Source organism: Sinocyclocheilus rhinocerous, unplaced genomic scaffold (assembly GCF_001515625.1).
Source record: "Sinocyclocheilus rhinocerous isolate Xijiao unplaced genomic scaffold, SAMN03320098_v1.1 scaffold86, whole genome shotgun sequence".
NCBI classification, from domain to species: Eukaryota; Metazoa; Chordata; class Actinopteri; order Cypriniformes; family Cyprinidae; genus Sinocyclocheilus; species Sinocyclocheilus rhinocerous.
In genome coordinates this window covers 407,735-420,360 of record NW_015650012.1, presented here as the reverse complement: position 1 = coordinate 420,360, position 12,626 = coordinate 407,735, and the positions used below count along the sequence as shown (strand labels likewise).

Genomic DNA, 12,626 nt, shown 5'->3' with positions numbered 1-12,626 from the left:
TGGTTGTAATTGGGTGTTAATGATGAATGCGTTGTTCGGTTCCACTGAAACTCAATGAAGTAACTTTCTCGCGGCGCACTGAAACACTGACAGGCAACTAATACACTTATTTTCCCCCTTTGTAATCTAATACACGCGTTTTCTTTCAAGGACAGAAGTTGATGCAGTGGCAGAAGAGTTGTGGTGCCCGGTTTGCAGCACAATGGTGAACTAAAGCTCCTCTGTAGTTATTGTAACTTATACACTTGTGTTTCAATGTCATTGTATGTCATTCCAAGGACAGTTTGAGAAAGTAACTGCTTGTTTTTGACTTCTCAGTTCTTTGTATGCTGCTTTTTCTAAAAATGTACAGTTTTCTTTTACATTTAATAAAAATTACTATTACAGTTCAATATGAAGTCATTGTTTTTTTTATTTATTTTTTTTATGGGAGTAGCGGGGCTATCTTGTAGTTTTATGCCTTAATCTTATTCATGTTGTTAGATACGGTCAAATATTAGTGCAAATGCTTTTGGGAGTCATTTTAAAAGTGCATAGCTTTCATGCCATGTAGCTGATTTACACCCTATACATGATTTATATTAAAAAATGTAGTGCATAGAACTTTGTGTTTATGAAATGGGTTATTCATGAAATTCTGATATGCTATCTAAATTTTTAAAATATATTTGAAGATTAAGAATCAGTCAGTATAGGCTCTAATTTTTATTTATGGGTCTTTTGAAGTATTCGTGTACAATGTATCACACAGGTGGACTTGATGAATTCGACATGCCATTCCTCTCTTCAGCTGCTGTTTATTAGGAATCGCTAAGGACTTTTATTATGGAAAGAGTTCAGTTACTTGGCGGCTATTGTCATATTTGACTTCACTCTATTTAACTCAATTTCGGTACACGCTTATACATATTTTTTTTACTGCTAGCCTACCTGTTGTTGTAACAAAATAAAACCCACGCTTTGGAAATATATACATTTTAATAGTTTACACGGACTGTCACAAATCTGCAGAGCGAAGGTCATCGGGTCAGCGATGCTAATGTAACCGCTTCTGTTCTGCACATAGCAGTGCGTAGCGACGCCCGATTTGTGAACGAATCGTCCTTTTGAGTCGAATCTTTTCAATGAATTTGTTGTCGAGTCAACAACTCCAACTCATTGAACCGAGAACAAATTGAAAGAGACTGGTTAAATTCTGAACCTTAGCATATATATTAGCGTATTTATTTTACTATATGAGGTAAACGTTGTGTGGTATTCCGAATTCGGTATGACATATTAGCATACTTTGCTTACTATTTTAAAGCTTTCTAGCTAAACCTGGCATTGTACACTATGAATTTTGTTGGCTCTGTGGCGAATTGCTTGTCGCTTGGCATAAAAAGCGTCAGCTAAGTGCATAAATATAATAAAAAGTAAACGGCATCTATTCCAGCTAGTCTCTCATACATGTATGATTCGTAACGAAATACTCGTAAGGAACAGCAATACGTGGCTTTATTATATGGCTTTAATTATTATACGGCTTTATTGGGACATTTTCGAGCAAATAATATGCCACGCCGGGATATCAGGCAGCACGAGTTAAAAGAATTCACTGAATTGATTGGTTGAACCAGTTCTTTCAAATGAACCGTTTGAAAGAACCGATTCGCCGAAATGAGCCGGACTTCCCTAGACAAGCATTACTAGACGAGCAAACCAGCTCGTACACAGCAGAGACTTAAGTTACTGTCAAAACTCCGTGAATCTGTTGAAATTAAACTGGACTGCATTTTCGCACTTTGTCGAGCTGTTTACGTGCTGAAACGGTTTAATTTCGAGCACGTATGTGCCGGGTGCTAATGGACAGGAATGTGAAGCTGGCTTCGATAAGTGAACTCAAATGTTTTTGCAAGTGAAGTCTGGAAGATGTAATTGCGTGTCCTTACTGCAGTCATATAGAACTGAAGATTTGGGGTCGCAGGTATGTTTGATTCTCCGGTCGCTAGTGTTTCGCCGGTCGACATCGACACAGTTTAGCGTTTAAAGTTTCAGAGTCGCTCGGCTTGTTCAGACATGCTAACCGACGCCGTTTCGCCTGAGGAAAATGCCTTTAGAGCTCAAAAATAAACGAAACCCCATTACCACAGTATTTTTTGTTTTGTTTTCGCTTTTAATTTTTAATAAAAATTATATTATTTTCCTGTCATTGAGTGATTTGCACGGGTGTGGCCGTCAGTTGTTTTCTGGTTCATTTGCTTTAATACAAACACGCCTTAATACAGGTATGTTGAGGTCTCATTGTTTAGATGCCTTCTTATACTTGTAGCGGTGTACAACTTTATATGTCGTAATAAAGGGACACTCAACGTCGTTTTCTGATTTTTTAAATAGCTATACCATTAGATGAAGAGGTGGCTGTGCTTATTATTGCTTTATACTATAGTTATTAATGTGTAATTATCAATTATATGAGCTTTTGCCCCACACAGACACTTTATTAATGTTATAGCATTTTAATTTCCTCCTTTGTGCATTATAAAGTAATAGTGCCGACATGACCGCAGTTGTAGGGCGAGTTTGGGGGTGGGTCAGTCCAGCAAATCTGTACTTGTCCTGGGGCAGTAAGGCCAAACCTGAGAAACCCCCAACAACGGACAATCAGACTGAAAGCAGATGGGGCTTATGGGGACTTACTGCCTGGGTTTGGAGGGGCGAGAACACTAAAAAGGACCAAAAGACAATCGCAGAGGAATTCTGGGAGACTGAGGAGACTATCAAGCCTTTGGACATTGAAGAGCTGAGGGCTGATATTGAGATTGAGAAAGCAGCGGCCCAAAGGTCCTCACGCTGGTGGAGCCGTATGCTTCCATCCAGATACTTTTTCTGGCCCAGGTGGTCATCGTCCACTGCGTTAAGCCAGCGGAAATGTGCCGGGTGGAATGAAGGGACGTGGGACAGCGATGAAGTCGACGGGGAATCAGACTACGGGACGCCCCCTCCGTCCCCCACACCGCTGTCCCAGCAGACATCAGCATTCCAGTTCTTCTCTCGCTCATGGACGGGGAAAATCGTGCCTGAGCACTACGATATTTGCTTTAATTTCCTCCGCCACCTCTTTGACTTGTTTGTGGTGGGCTTCCTGACCACCGTATCCCCTCCGACCAAGTTCATTTTGGACGTGATGGGGGTGCAGGGGGCCCTGAAGCTGTGGCTCCATGGGATGGCCATGTTTCTGGTGTCGTCTGTTGGGATGGCCGGACTGCTGTGGGTGGTACAGGAGTACCTGCTGCCGTTTGCGTTGATCTACGGTATCGTGCAAGCGCTGGTCATCTCTGTCAGTGTACGCCAGAGTGAAGCTTCGGCAGAGGGGGATGATGGGAAAGGTGACGGAGAGGTCAAAGAGAGCGAGGAGGAACAGAACGACATATGGGAGCAGAATGAGCCACAGCAGACAGCTGACGAAAGCAAGAAAGGAGTTAAACAAAGGAGCTGAAGTCCTGGGAAAAGTGTATTTTGGGTAAGTAGCTGTTTCTGCCCACAGAACCTGTTGTTTTCTTGTTTTGTTTGTGCTGTTGTCATAAGGGAAAGGCTTTCCTGTCATCTAATTATGCAAGAAATGCGTTGTATAAATCTATCCGACCCGTATGTAGTGATGCACCGAAATGAATTTTAACCAAAACTGAAATTTAATTTAGCTAAAAACCAAATTGTGAACATTTATTGTTTTAGTTTCATTAGAAAAACTGACAGACCATTTGAAAGCTCAGATTTTGTTTCATAGTAAAAGTTACAAAGCTTATTGTGATTACTGGATGGCAGACGTGCTACAAATAATGTTTAGTAAAGTTTGGTTCATGCATCAACTGAAGACAGCATTGAATAAAAGATCTGGGTTCATCAAAATTAAGATCCAATCAAAACTGATATTGTCAGTCCCCTCCACACAATCCAAAACTTGTATTTTCCTAGTGTTTGGTTCACACATCAAGAACATTAAAGTTATAATACTGACTGCACGACACCTGCATGACAGCTGATGTAAAATAAGGATCGGGCTTAGGAGAGCCCATACTGATTAGTTAAAAAAAAAACTTAATTGGTCCCGATCCCGATCCTTGAGATCGGCTTGGGACATCCCTAGTGTGTACAAATAGACACTGACACAGTCAAAATGTACCATCAGAGAAGTGCTAATTAAATGTCACCTTTTTGGTCAGTGTTTTTGACCCTCCAAAACTGCCTCGGCCGAAACCCAAAATAAATTTTCAAACAAATATTTTTGGTTGCTGAAAATTGGTGCACTACTGCATATTAATAAAGTTTGCAAAATCAGGTATCACTTTTACTATCATACTTGGTGTCAAGGATTTGAACAAACTTGTAACTTGTAACCTGTTATAATTTAGTAGTAACAGTAGTAATATAATCCGGTTATAAGTTAGGCCGAACGTTTATTTTGGCGGGTTGTCATGAAGATCTCAGTGTGTATTTGGTGGTAGTTTACAGTGTAAAGCTGGTGAAGTGACTCTCAGAGCAGCTCTGGAGATGAAGTTCATGTCACACATGTTTGAGTTTGTGGAGCAGATGAAAGTACAGCACTCATTCACACGGAGACATGCTGAATGTGGCTGTTGTCACGTTTATTTCTGCTGTGTGATAGGCTGTTAGATTAATCCATATCAAGTAAAAATGTCCAAAGCTTATCGACATAAATTTTATAGCAATCTCGATATGATATCATTTATTGCCCAGCCCTATTATGAAGTTATACGATAACTTTGTGACAAACTGTCCAAGATTTGAATCAATATTGACTTCAATCCATTCTCTCCAGCATAGCTCAACATTAGGGTGAGTATAGGCTAAATTATGTCAGAATTTAAATTTTTGGATGAACTGTTACCAGTAGAACGCACAAATATCAAGCTTTTCTCATACTGCAATGATTAACCACTTCTGTGTTCCTGTCACAGGTTGTTGACATGCTGACCATCCAGTACCCAAATCTTTCACTGAGGATTCGACCACCAACAACGCCCCATGAGCGATTGAAGAGCACCCTAAATGTACTAGCACCTCTTTCTGTCCACCAGTGGAAGTTTTTTGCTCACTTCAAAATGTACTTTTAATTTTCCCAAAAACGATTTATACGTAGCACACCAGCAGGAGAAGTGGACGAGTAAAACACTAGAATCTACAGCCACAGCGATAAACAACATCTGCCATCTACAAACCTGAAGACACACATACAGAAAACTGAGCACCCCAGCAATCATTGATTGACAGGGATTTTCAATGAAATACTGTGTGATTCTGAAGGCTGAACCAGTTCAACGACAGGTTGTTTGTAACGAAACATTACTTTTATATGGTGATTAATAGCTTTGCGACTCCACGCTGTATGTACTGCACATCTGCCACTTTATTCATAGCTCGATGTGGCCTCTTAACAGCGTCTCTAGATTGTTCGGGTCTGTGTGCTCATCCATTTAATGGGCTGAGTCCATTATATCGCCCATCCTTAATTCAGTCCATTAGTCCAATCACAGGCAAACTTGCTGATCTTTTTGAGTGCAATTATAAAGGAACTGGACGCAAATTATTTTTAGATAGCTTTCTGCATACAACAAACCTGCGTTGTTCCGTACTTATTTTATTTTCATTTATTAAACCTGTTCATGAAATGTTACAAATCTGACTTCCTTGTGTTTTGGGTTACGTCATTAGAACCTTTCTGTGCTTGATGTATATTTACACTTCATTACAGCATCAACTGCATGTCTAGATTGATTTCAGATGTGTCGTCAGTCTTACTTGCTTCATTTCTGTTTCAGTTGATTATATCTTTTGTGCCTCACAATATCTGGTACTTTGGCCAGTTCACAGGGAATTATGGGTAAAGAAATTAGAAGTAATTTTGCACAAGTGCATACTGTCAGCTTAATATCCAATGCTTTGTTGCACAAACATGTCTCTCGCTTGCAAGAATAGCTTTCTCTTCCTGAATGTGTTCCACGGCGTTTTATCTATGCATGAAACTTCTTATGTTGTGAATGACTTTTCCTTTGTGGTACTGGTTTATAAATTTCTAGGTTGTTCATGTCAGTTATTTAAGCATTAAAACGTAGCGCTAGAATTGTTGGTTTACTACAACCTTGAGCAATGTAAGAATATGTGTGACCTTTGAAGGTTCTTTAAAATGTGTTTTTCCATTTTTGTAAGCCCTGAGTCCACTGAAGTGCGGGCCACTGCTGAAACCAGACAGCTGTGAATAGAAAAGTCTGCTGTAGTGTGAAATGGATTGCAGCTCAAGGTTGTGAGATCTGCATCTACAGTTCTTAAGTGCTGCACACTGAGTCTTTAATAGTCCTTACAGCTAAAATAAACTTCATTTTCCCCATATTTCATGTCTGGAGTATGTTTGTTTATATTAGGGCATGGATACATGTGGGTCAGTCCATCTCATGTGGTCCAAAAATTGTGAAGTTGATTGCTTGACCATTTTTATTTTACTTTGTTTAACCACCGTGTCCATTTTTGTGTCATGGCGATATGAATATTGGTTGTATGGATGTTTGCGGAAACTTCTATATCTCGGCTCTAACTAAAATTTGCTGTCATGACACCGTGGTTATTAGTAAAATTAAAAATGTTCATGCAACCTCCAAAGATGGATTTTTAAATATTAAGCTTTATAATGGACTTTATCAGGGTTTTCACGCTTTTTGAACAATGAGTTATTTTTCCAGTTGTTTGTATTTCAAATATATTTACTATATATATATATATACACACATGTGTTTGTGTGTGATTTTATTACTCTTAGAGCAAATTCTATATAACAATATTTTAGAGTTGAGCAGACCAAAGAAAAATATTTTCACTATAGAAATTTCCATTACATTTTAAGATTTTATTAATTTCTATCCCTTTTCCAGGTCTGGAAAGAACAGGAACAATTTAGTTCCTTTCTATTTGTAATATTATGTTTATTATCTTAAATTATTTACCTTAGTTCAACTGCACCAACCAATAATCCACAGTAGTGTTATTTTAGAATTATTTATTTTGTTGAATTGGCTTTCGATTTAGAATTTTCATTTAAATTTTAGTTTCAGTAATGAGATATCGTCATTTTTACTTTTTTTCTAAATCTATTTAGTTTTCATTTTTATCTGAGTTTTAGTCATTTTAGCATTTCAAATTAAGCAATTTGAATGCTTTTAAGTATTGCAATTAGCAATTTCAGTTAATTGCCAACTTTAAGTTTAAATCTAATTTTTGTTTTTGTATTTTAATAGTTATTTTATTTCAGCTTTATTTCAATTAACAAACATTGTTTTAGTTAATAACACCACTGATCCACATCTCCATTCTATGCTGCTACTGTATATTTTTAAATTATGACTCACTTTCCACATGACTGATCTAAAACGTTTTAGCTTCTGAACTCTTAATAATGCATCACATGAATCATTATATAAAGGCACATTTCATAAGGACTGAACAGAATCAGGATGAGAGTCAAACACAATCAGGTTGCCATTAAGCATTTAATAGATATAAACAACATCATTTAACATCTGTTTATTCATGTTAAATCCATTCTATGACCTTTGCTCTGTACATACAGGTGCATCCACAGTAAAGGGACGACAGATGCATGTGAATGCTGGTCAATTAACAAACATTGTTTTAGTTAATAACACCACTGATCCACATCTCCATTCTATGCTGCTACTGTATATTTTTAAATTATGACTCACTTTCCACATGACTGATCTAAAACGTTTTAGCTTCTGAACTCTTAATAATGCATCACATGAATCATTATATAAATGCACATTTCATAAGGACTGAACAGAATCAGGATGAGAGTCAAACACAATCAGGTTGCCATTAAGCATTTAATAGATATAAACAACATCATTTAACATCTGTTTATTCATGTTAAATCCATTCTATGACCTTTGCTCTGTACATACAGGTGCATCCACAGTAAAGGGACGACAGATGCATGTGAATGCTGGGATGCTGATGACTGCAGTGACGGTCCTGATGGGGATCAACTGTAAACTGTATGTGACATCAGAGGAGATATGATGCTATGTGCGTTTGGTCTTGGCCAGCATTCAGCCATGCACTCTCCCGTGCTCTTTATACCACATATAATCCATTTACACCTTAAAGCTCAAGTCAAACTACTACACACCATCCTGACGGCATGCACCTCTCCCACTTTTAGCAGGATTTTTTACCAATTGCTGCCAAATAAAAGCAGCCATATTGCCCAGGATGAGATGGAACTCCTTACATGTCACAGGGTGATCCTCTATATCTCACACAAAACATTTTCCCTGTATTTCATGTAAGGCATGCAAATGAAAGGAAAATATTCGAAATCTACACATTTTCAGATCAATTGCACTGAAAATTTGCTGAAACTTTACTCACTCTCAGGCTATCCAAGATGTAGAGGAGTTTGTTTCTTCATCTGAACAGATTTGGAGAAATGTAGCATCACATCACTTGCTCACTATTAGATCCTCTGCAGTGAATGGGTGCCGTCAGAATGAGAGTCCAAACAGCTGATAAAAACATCACAATAATCCACAAGTAATCCACACCACTCCAGTCCATCAGTTACTGTCTTGTGAAGTGAAAAGCTACACATTTCTAAGAAACAAATCCATCATTAGTCAGTGCTATAACTTGAAACTGTCACGTCTGGCCAAAATACCATAATCCAAAAGAACACTTTCTCCAGTGGAAAAGGTCCATCTCCTGTTGTCCGCTCTCATCAAAATCCACCAACATATTCATTTAGAACTGTTTTTGCTTGTAAACGGTGCTTGATCTGTGCATATTTCTCTCCTGATTCAGACAAGATGACTTTTTCACTGGAGAAAGCAACATTATGGATTATGGCCTCAAATTTTAGCCGCAAGCAGTGGTTAGAAGTTAAAAAAGTCTTAATTATGGATTTTGTTTCTTACAAACACACAGCTTTTCACTTCACAAGACATTAATTGATAGACTGGAGTCGTGGGAATTATTGTGGTGTTTTTATCAGCTGTTTGGACTCTCATTCTGACGGCACCCATTCACTGCAGAGGACCCATTGGTGAGCAAGTGATGTAATGCTAAATTTCTGATGAACATATACATCATCTACATCTTGGATGGCCTAAAGGGAGAGTACATTTTCAGCAAATATTAATATGTGGTTGAACCATTTCTTTAATTTCACTGCTGCTGTTTATTTTCGGTCAGTTTTGTGTAATGATCAAGCTGACGTTCTCAACTCGCATTCAGAATGAAGTAAAGCATCACGGATGTTTCTCAGTCCACTTCACTAAGTTATAAACACATCGATGTCTTTGCACGTACATGCCGAGTCTCTGACTAGTCCGATTGTCTGAGGGGAGTCTCACCATAACTCAATCAAGCATTCACGGCTGATGGAGATGGTTTAATGCACCCTTGTAAAAATATCCAAAGGGTTGAGTTCCTGAAACCTGCCATGTTTTAAATACACTATAGCACACAACACATACTACGCTTGAAGTTCCTCAAGTGATATGAAGAAATACTGCTGCTAGAATTGTGACACCGCAAGGCAAATTATATTTGATAGAAAATTATTTTTTTTATACTGCATTTAGTCCTTTTAAATCCGTTTGATTCGAACTAGAAGCTATAACCCTGCTGAATCATATTTGAAGGTTTAAATCCATTAAAATGTTGCTTGTGGACACAAAACTGGTAAGATCAAGTGGTTAAACGCAAACAAATAAATATAGATTTTACAAAAGGAATAAAAACCAATGTCCTATGTACAACTAATTTTCTGCAGCATTCAGATCGCAAAAAAGTCTTCTCCTGGTCATCAAACTAATGACAGAGGAGAAAACGAATCACATTGCATTGCTCTACAAGCTTTCATTCATCAAAAAGCTTTTGACACCCAGTGATGGTGTGATGTAATTGAGTGTGAGTGAGGATGAGGGATTATGAATGTAGTGCCCACGCCGTCCGTTACCCTTCCCTCCAAACCGACTCTCCCACTCGCCTCAACTTCTAGTGAGGGTTTGTTCCCCCAGAGCTAGGGGGCGCTGTGCCCCCTCCACCCTCCCTCTGTCCATGGTCTCTTCTCCCGTGTCCCAGAATGCAGTGCGCGCTTCCGCAGCCTTCCTCGTCATCCCCCTCGCTTTCCGAGGAAGACTCGCCGAACTGTCGAGGCTTCTCATAAATACAGCAACCTGAACACATCAAAGCGATTTTAGAAGAACGTGGCGGCGGAAAAAAACTAATAAGCTGAGGACGTTCTATTTAAAGAAACGAAGCATTCAACAGGCCGCTTTGAGCAGACGCAGGTCATTTAAAACCAGCTATTTAAAATCTGGCCCAGATGCAGAGCTGTCCTGCACAGTTTTCAAGTATGAAGCAGATTCTCATTTTACATAAGAAATCCTCGATGAATATCCAAACTGAATGACCATCCATAATGGATTCAGAGCTACACTAACAAAACAAGCCTCACACTTTGAAGACCTCCGGCCCAGATGCCCATTCACTGCAGAGGACCCATTGGTGAGCAAGTGATGTAATGCTAAATTTCTGATGAACATATACATCATCTACATCTTGGATGGCCTAAAGGGAGAGTACATTTTCAGCAAATATTAATATGTGGTTGAACCATTTCTTTAATTTCACTGCTGCTGTTTATTTTCGGTCAGTTTTGTGTAATGATCAAGCTGACGTTCTCAACTCGCATTCAGAATGAAGTAAAGCATCACGGATGTTTCTCAGTCCACTTCACTAAGTTATAAACACATCGATGTCTTTGCACGTACATGCCGAGTCTCTGACTAGTCCGATTGTCTGAGGGGAGTCTCACCATAACTCAATCAAGCATTCACGGCTGATGGAGATGGTTTAATGCACCCTTGTAAAAATATCCAAAGGGTTGAGTTCCTGAACCTTGTCACGTTTTAAATTCACTATAGCACACAACACATATTACGCTTGAAGTTCCTCAAGTGATATGAAGAAATACTGCTGCTAGAATTGTGACACCGCAAGGCAAATTATATTTGATATAATATTCCTTTTTTATACTGCATTTATTCCTTTTAAATCCACTTGATTCGAACTAGAAGCTATAACCCTCCTGAATCATATTTTAAGGTTATTGTTAATATTGTTTGTGGACAAAACTGATAAGATCAAGTTGTTAAACGCAAACAAATAAATATGGATTTAACAAAAGAAATAAAAACCAATGTCCTATGTACAACTAATTTTCTGCAGCATTCAGATCGCAAAAAAGTCTTCTCCTGGTCATCAAACTAATGACAGAGGAGAAAACGAATCACATTGCATTGCTCTACAAGCTTTCATTCATCAAAAAGCTTTTGACACCCAGTGATGGTGTGATGTAATTGAGTGTGAGTGAGGATGAGGGATTATGAATGTAGTGCCCACGCCGTCCGTTACCCTTCCCTCCAAACCGACTCTCCCACTCGCCTCAACTTCTAGTGAGGGTTTGTTCCCCCAGAGCTAGGGGGCGCTGTGCCCCCTCCACCCTCCCTCTGTCCATGGTCTCTTCTCCCGTGTCCCAGAATGCAGTGCGCGCTTCCGCAGCCTTCCTCGTCATCCCCCTCGCTTTCCGAGGAAGACTCGCCGAACTGTCGAGGCTTCTCATAAATACAGCAACCTGAACACATCAAAGCGATTTTAGAAGAACGTGGCGGCGGAAAAAAACTAATAAGCTGAGGACGTTCTATTTAAAGAAACGAAGCATTCAACAGGCCGCTTTGAGCAGACGCAGGTCATTTAAAACCAGCTATTTAAAATCTGGCCCAGATGCAGAGCTGTCCTGCACAGTTTTCAAGTATGAAGCAGATTCTCATTTTACATAAGAAATCCTCGATGAATATCCAAACTGAATGACCATCCATAATGGATTCAGAGCTACACTAACAAAACAAGCCTCACACTTTGAAGACCTCCGGCCCAGATGCTCATTGTCCACCGTGTCACTGGACCACTCCACTTTCTTCTCCGTCTTCCTTTTCCTGAGCTTGATGGTCAGGCTTCTGCCCTCCTGAAAGCACACAAAACCAGGCCATCATATGGAGAATATCACTTGCATTATTAAATGTTATTACAGATATGAGTAACCATTAATAGTTAGACGATGATGATGATGACAATGACAGCTACATTTTTCACATCAACCATTGTTTTGGCTTTGTGTTACTACTGTAAAACCACAATGAATTAATAATTTAATCATTTATAATAATTTATGCATTTAGCAGACGCTTTTATCCAAAGAGACTTACAGTGCATTCAGGCTATACATTTTTTACCAGTATTAAATCAGAACATGGGATCTTACTACGTACTGTACTACGGTTACACCAAAATCTGCTAGACATACAGACAGTACACCATAGCAATATCTACCATTCTTTAAATTACTGTAAAATACCATGCATGATGGTATATGAATATGGTAATCTTTTAATATTACGGTATCACTATTTTGTCACACCATTTTGGTATTTTTCATTACAAATTTGAAAAATAATAAACTTTAAATAAAAATAGACTTATAAATAAAACATTAT

General features: G+C 38.7%; 2 protein-coding genes across 5 annotated transcripts in view; one reads left to right on the top strand and one right to left on the bottom strand.

The window, feature by feature from the left end:
• LOC107711334 (uncharacterized) overlaps positions 1-6,430 on the top strand; it is a 12,811-nt gene extending 6,381 nt beyond the window's left edge. For 2 of the 4 annotated variants that reach the window (XM_016516310.1, XM_016516313.1), the window contains one exon: positions 4,959-6,430. Coding sequence is in view for 2 of the 4 variants with exons in the window: in XM_016516312.1 (XP_016371798.1) it covers positions 2,540-3,478 (939 nt within the window). In the remaining 2 variants the exon portion in view is untranslated. Of the gene's footprint in view, positions 1-1,751; positions 3,503-4,958 lie in introns of those variants that run through there. The other 2 variants (XM_016516312.1, XM_016516311.1) reach the window with 2 other exon arrangements.
• A 4,180-nt stretch (positions 6,431-10,610) lies between these two features.
• The window catches only part of LOC107711309 (protein phosphatase 1 regulatory subunit 11), a 2,996-nt gene continuing 980 nt past the window's right edge, over positions 10,611-12,626 (bottom strand). The window contains exons 2-3 of the mRNA XM_016516276.1: positions 11,989-12,097; positions 10,611-11,707 (exon numbers count right to left, since the gene is read on the bottom strand). Coding sequence (XP_016371762.1) covers positions 11,526-11,707; positions 11,989-12,097 — 291 coding nt within the window. The 3' untranslated portion in view covers positions 10,611-11,525. The remainder of the gene's footprint in view (positions 11,708-11,988; positions 12,098-12,626) is intronic.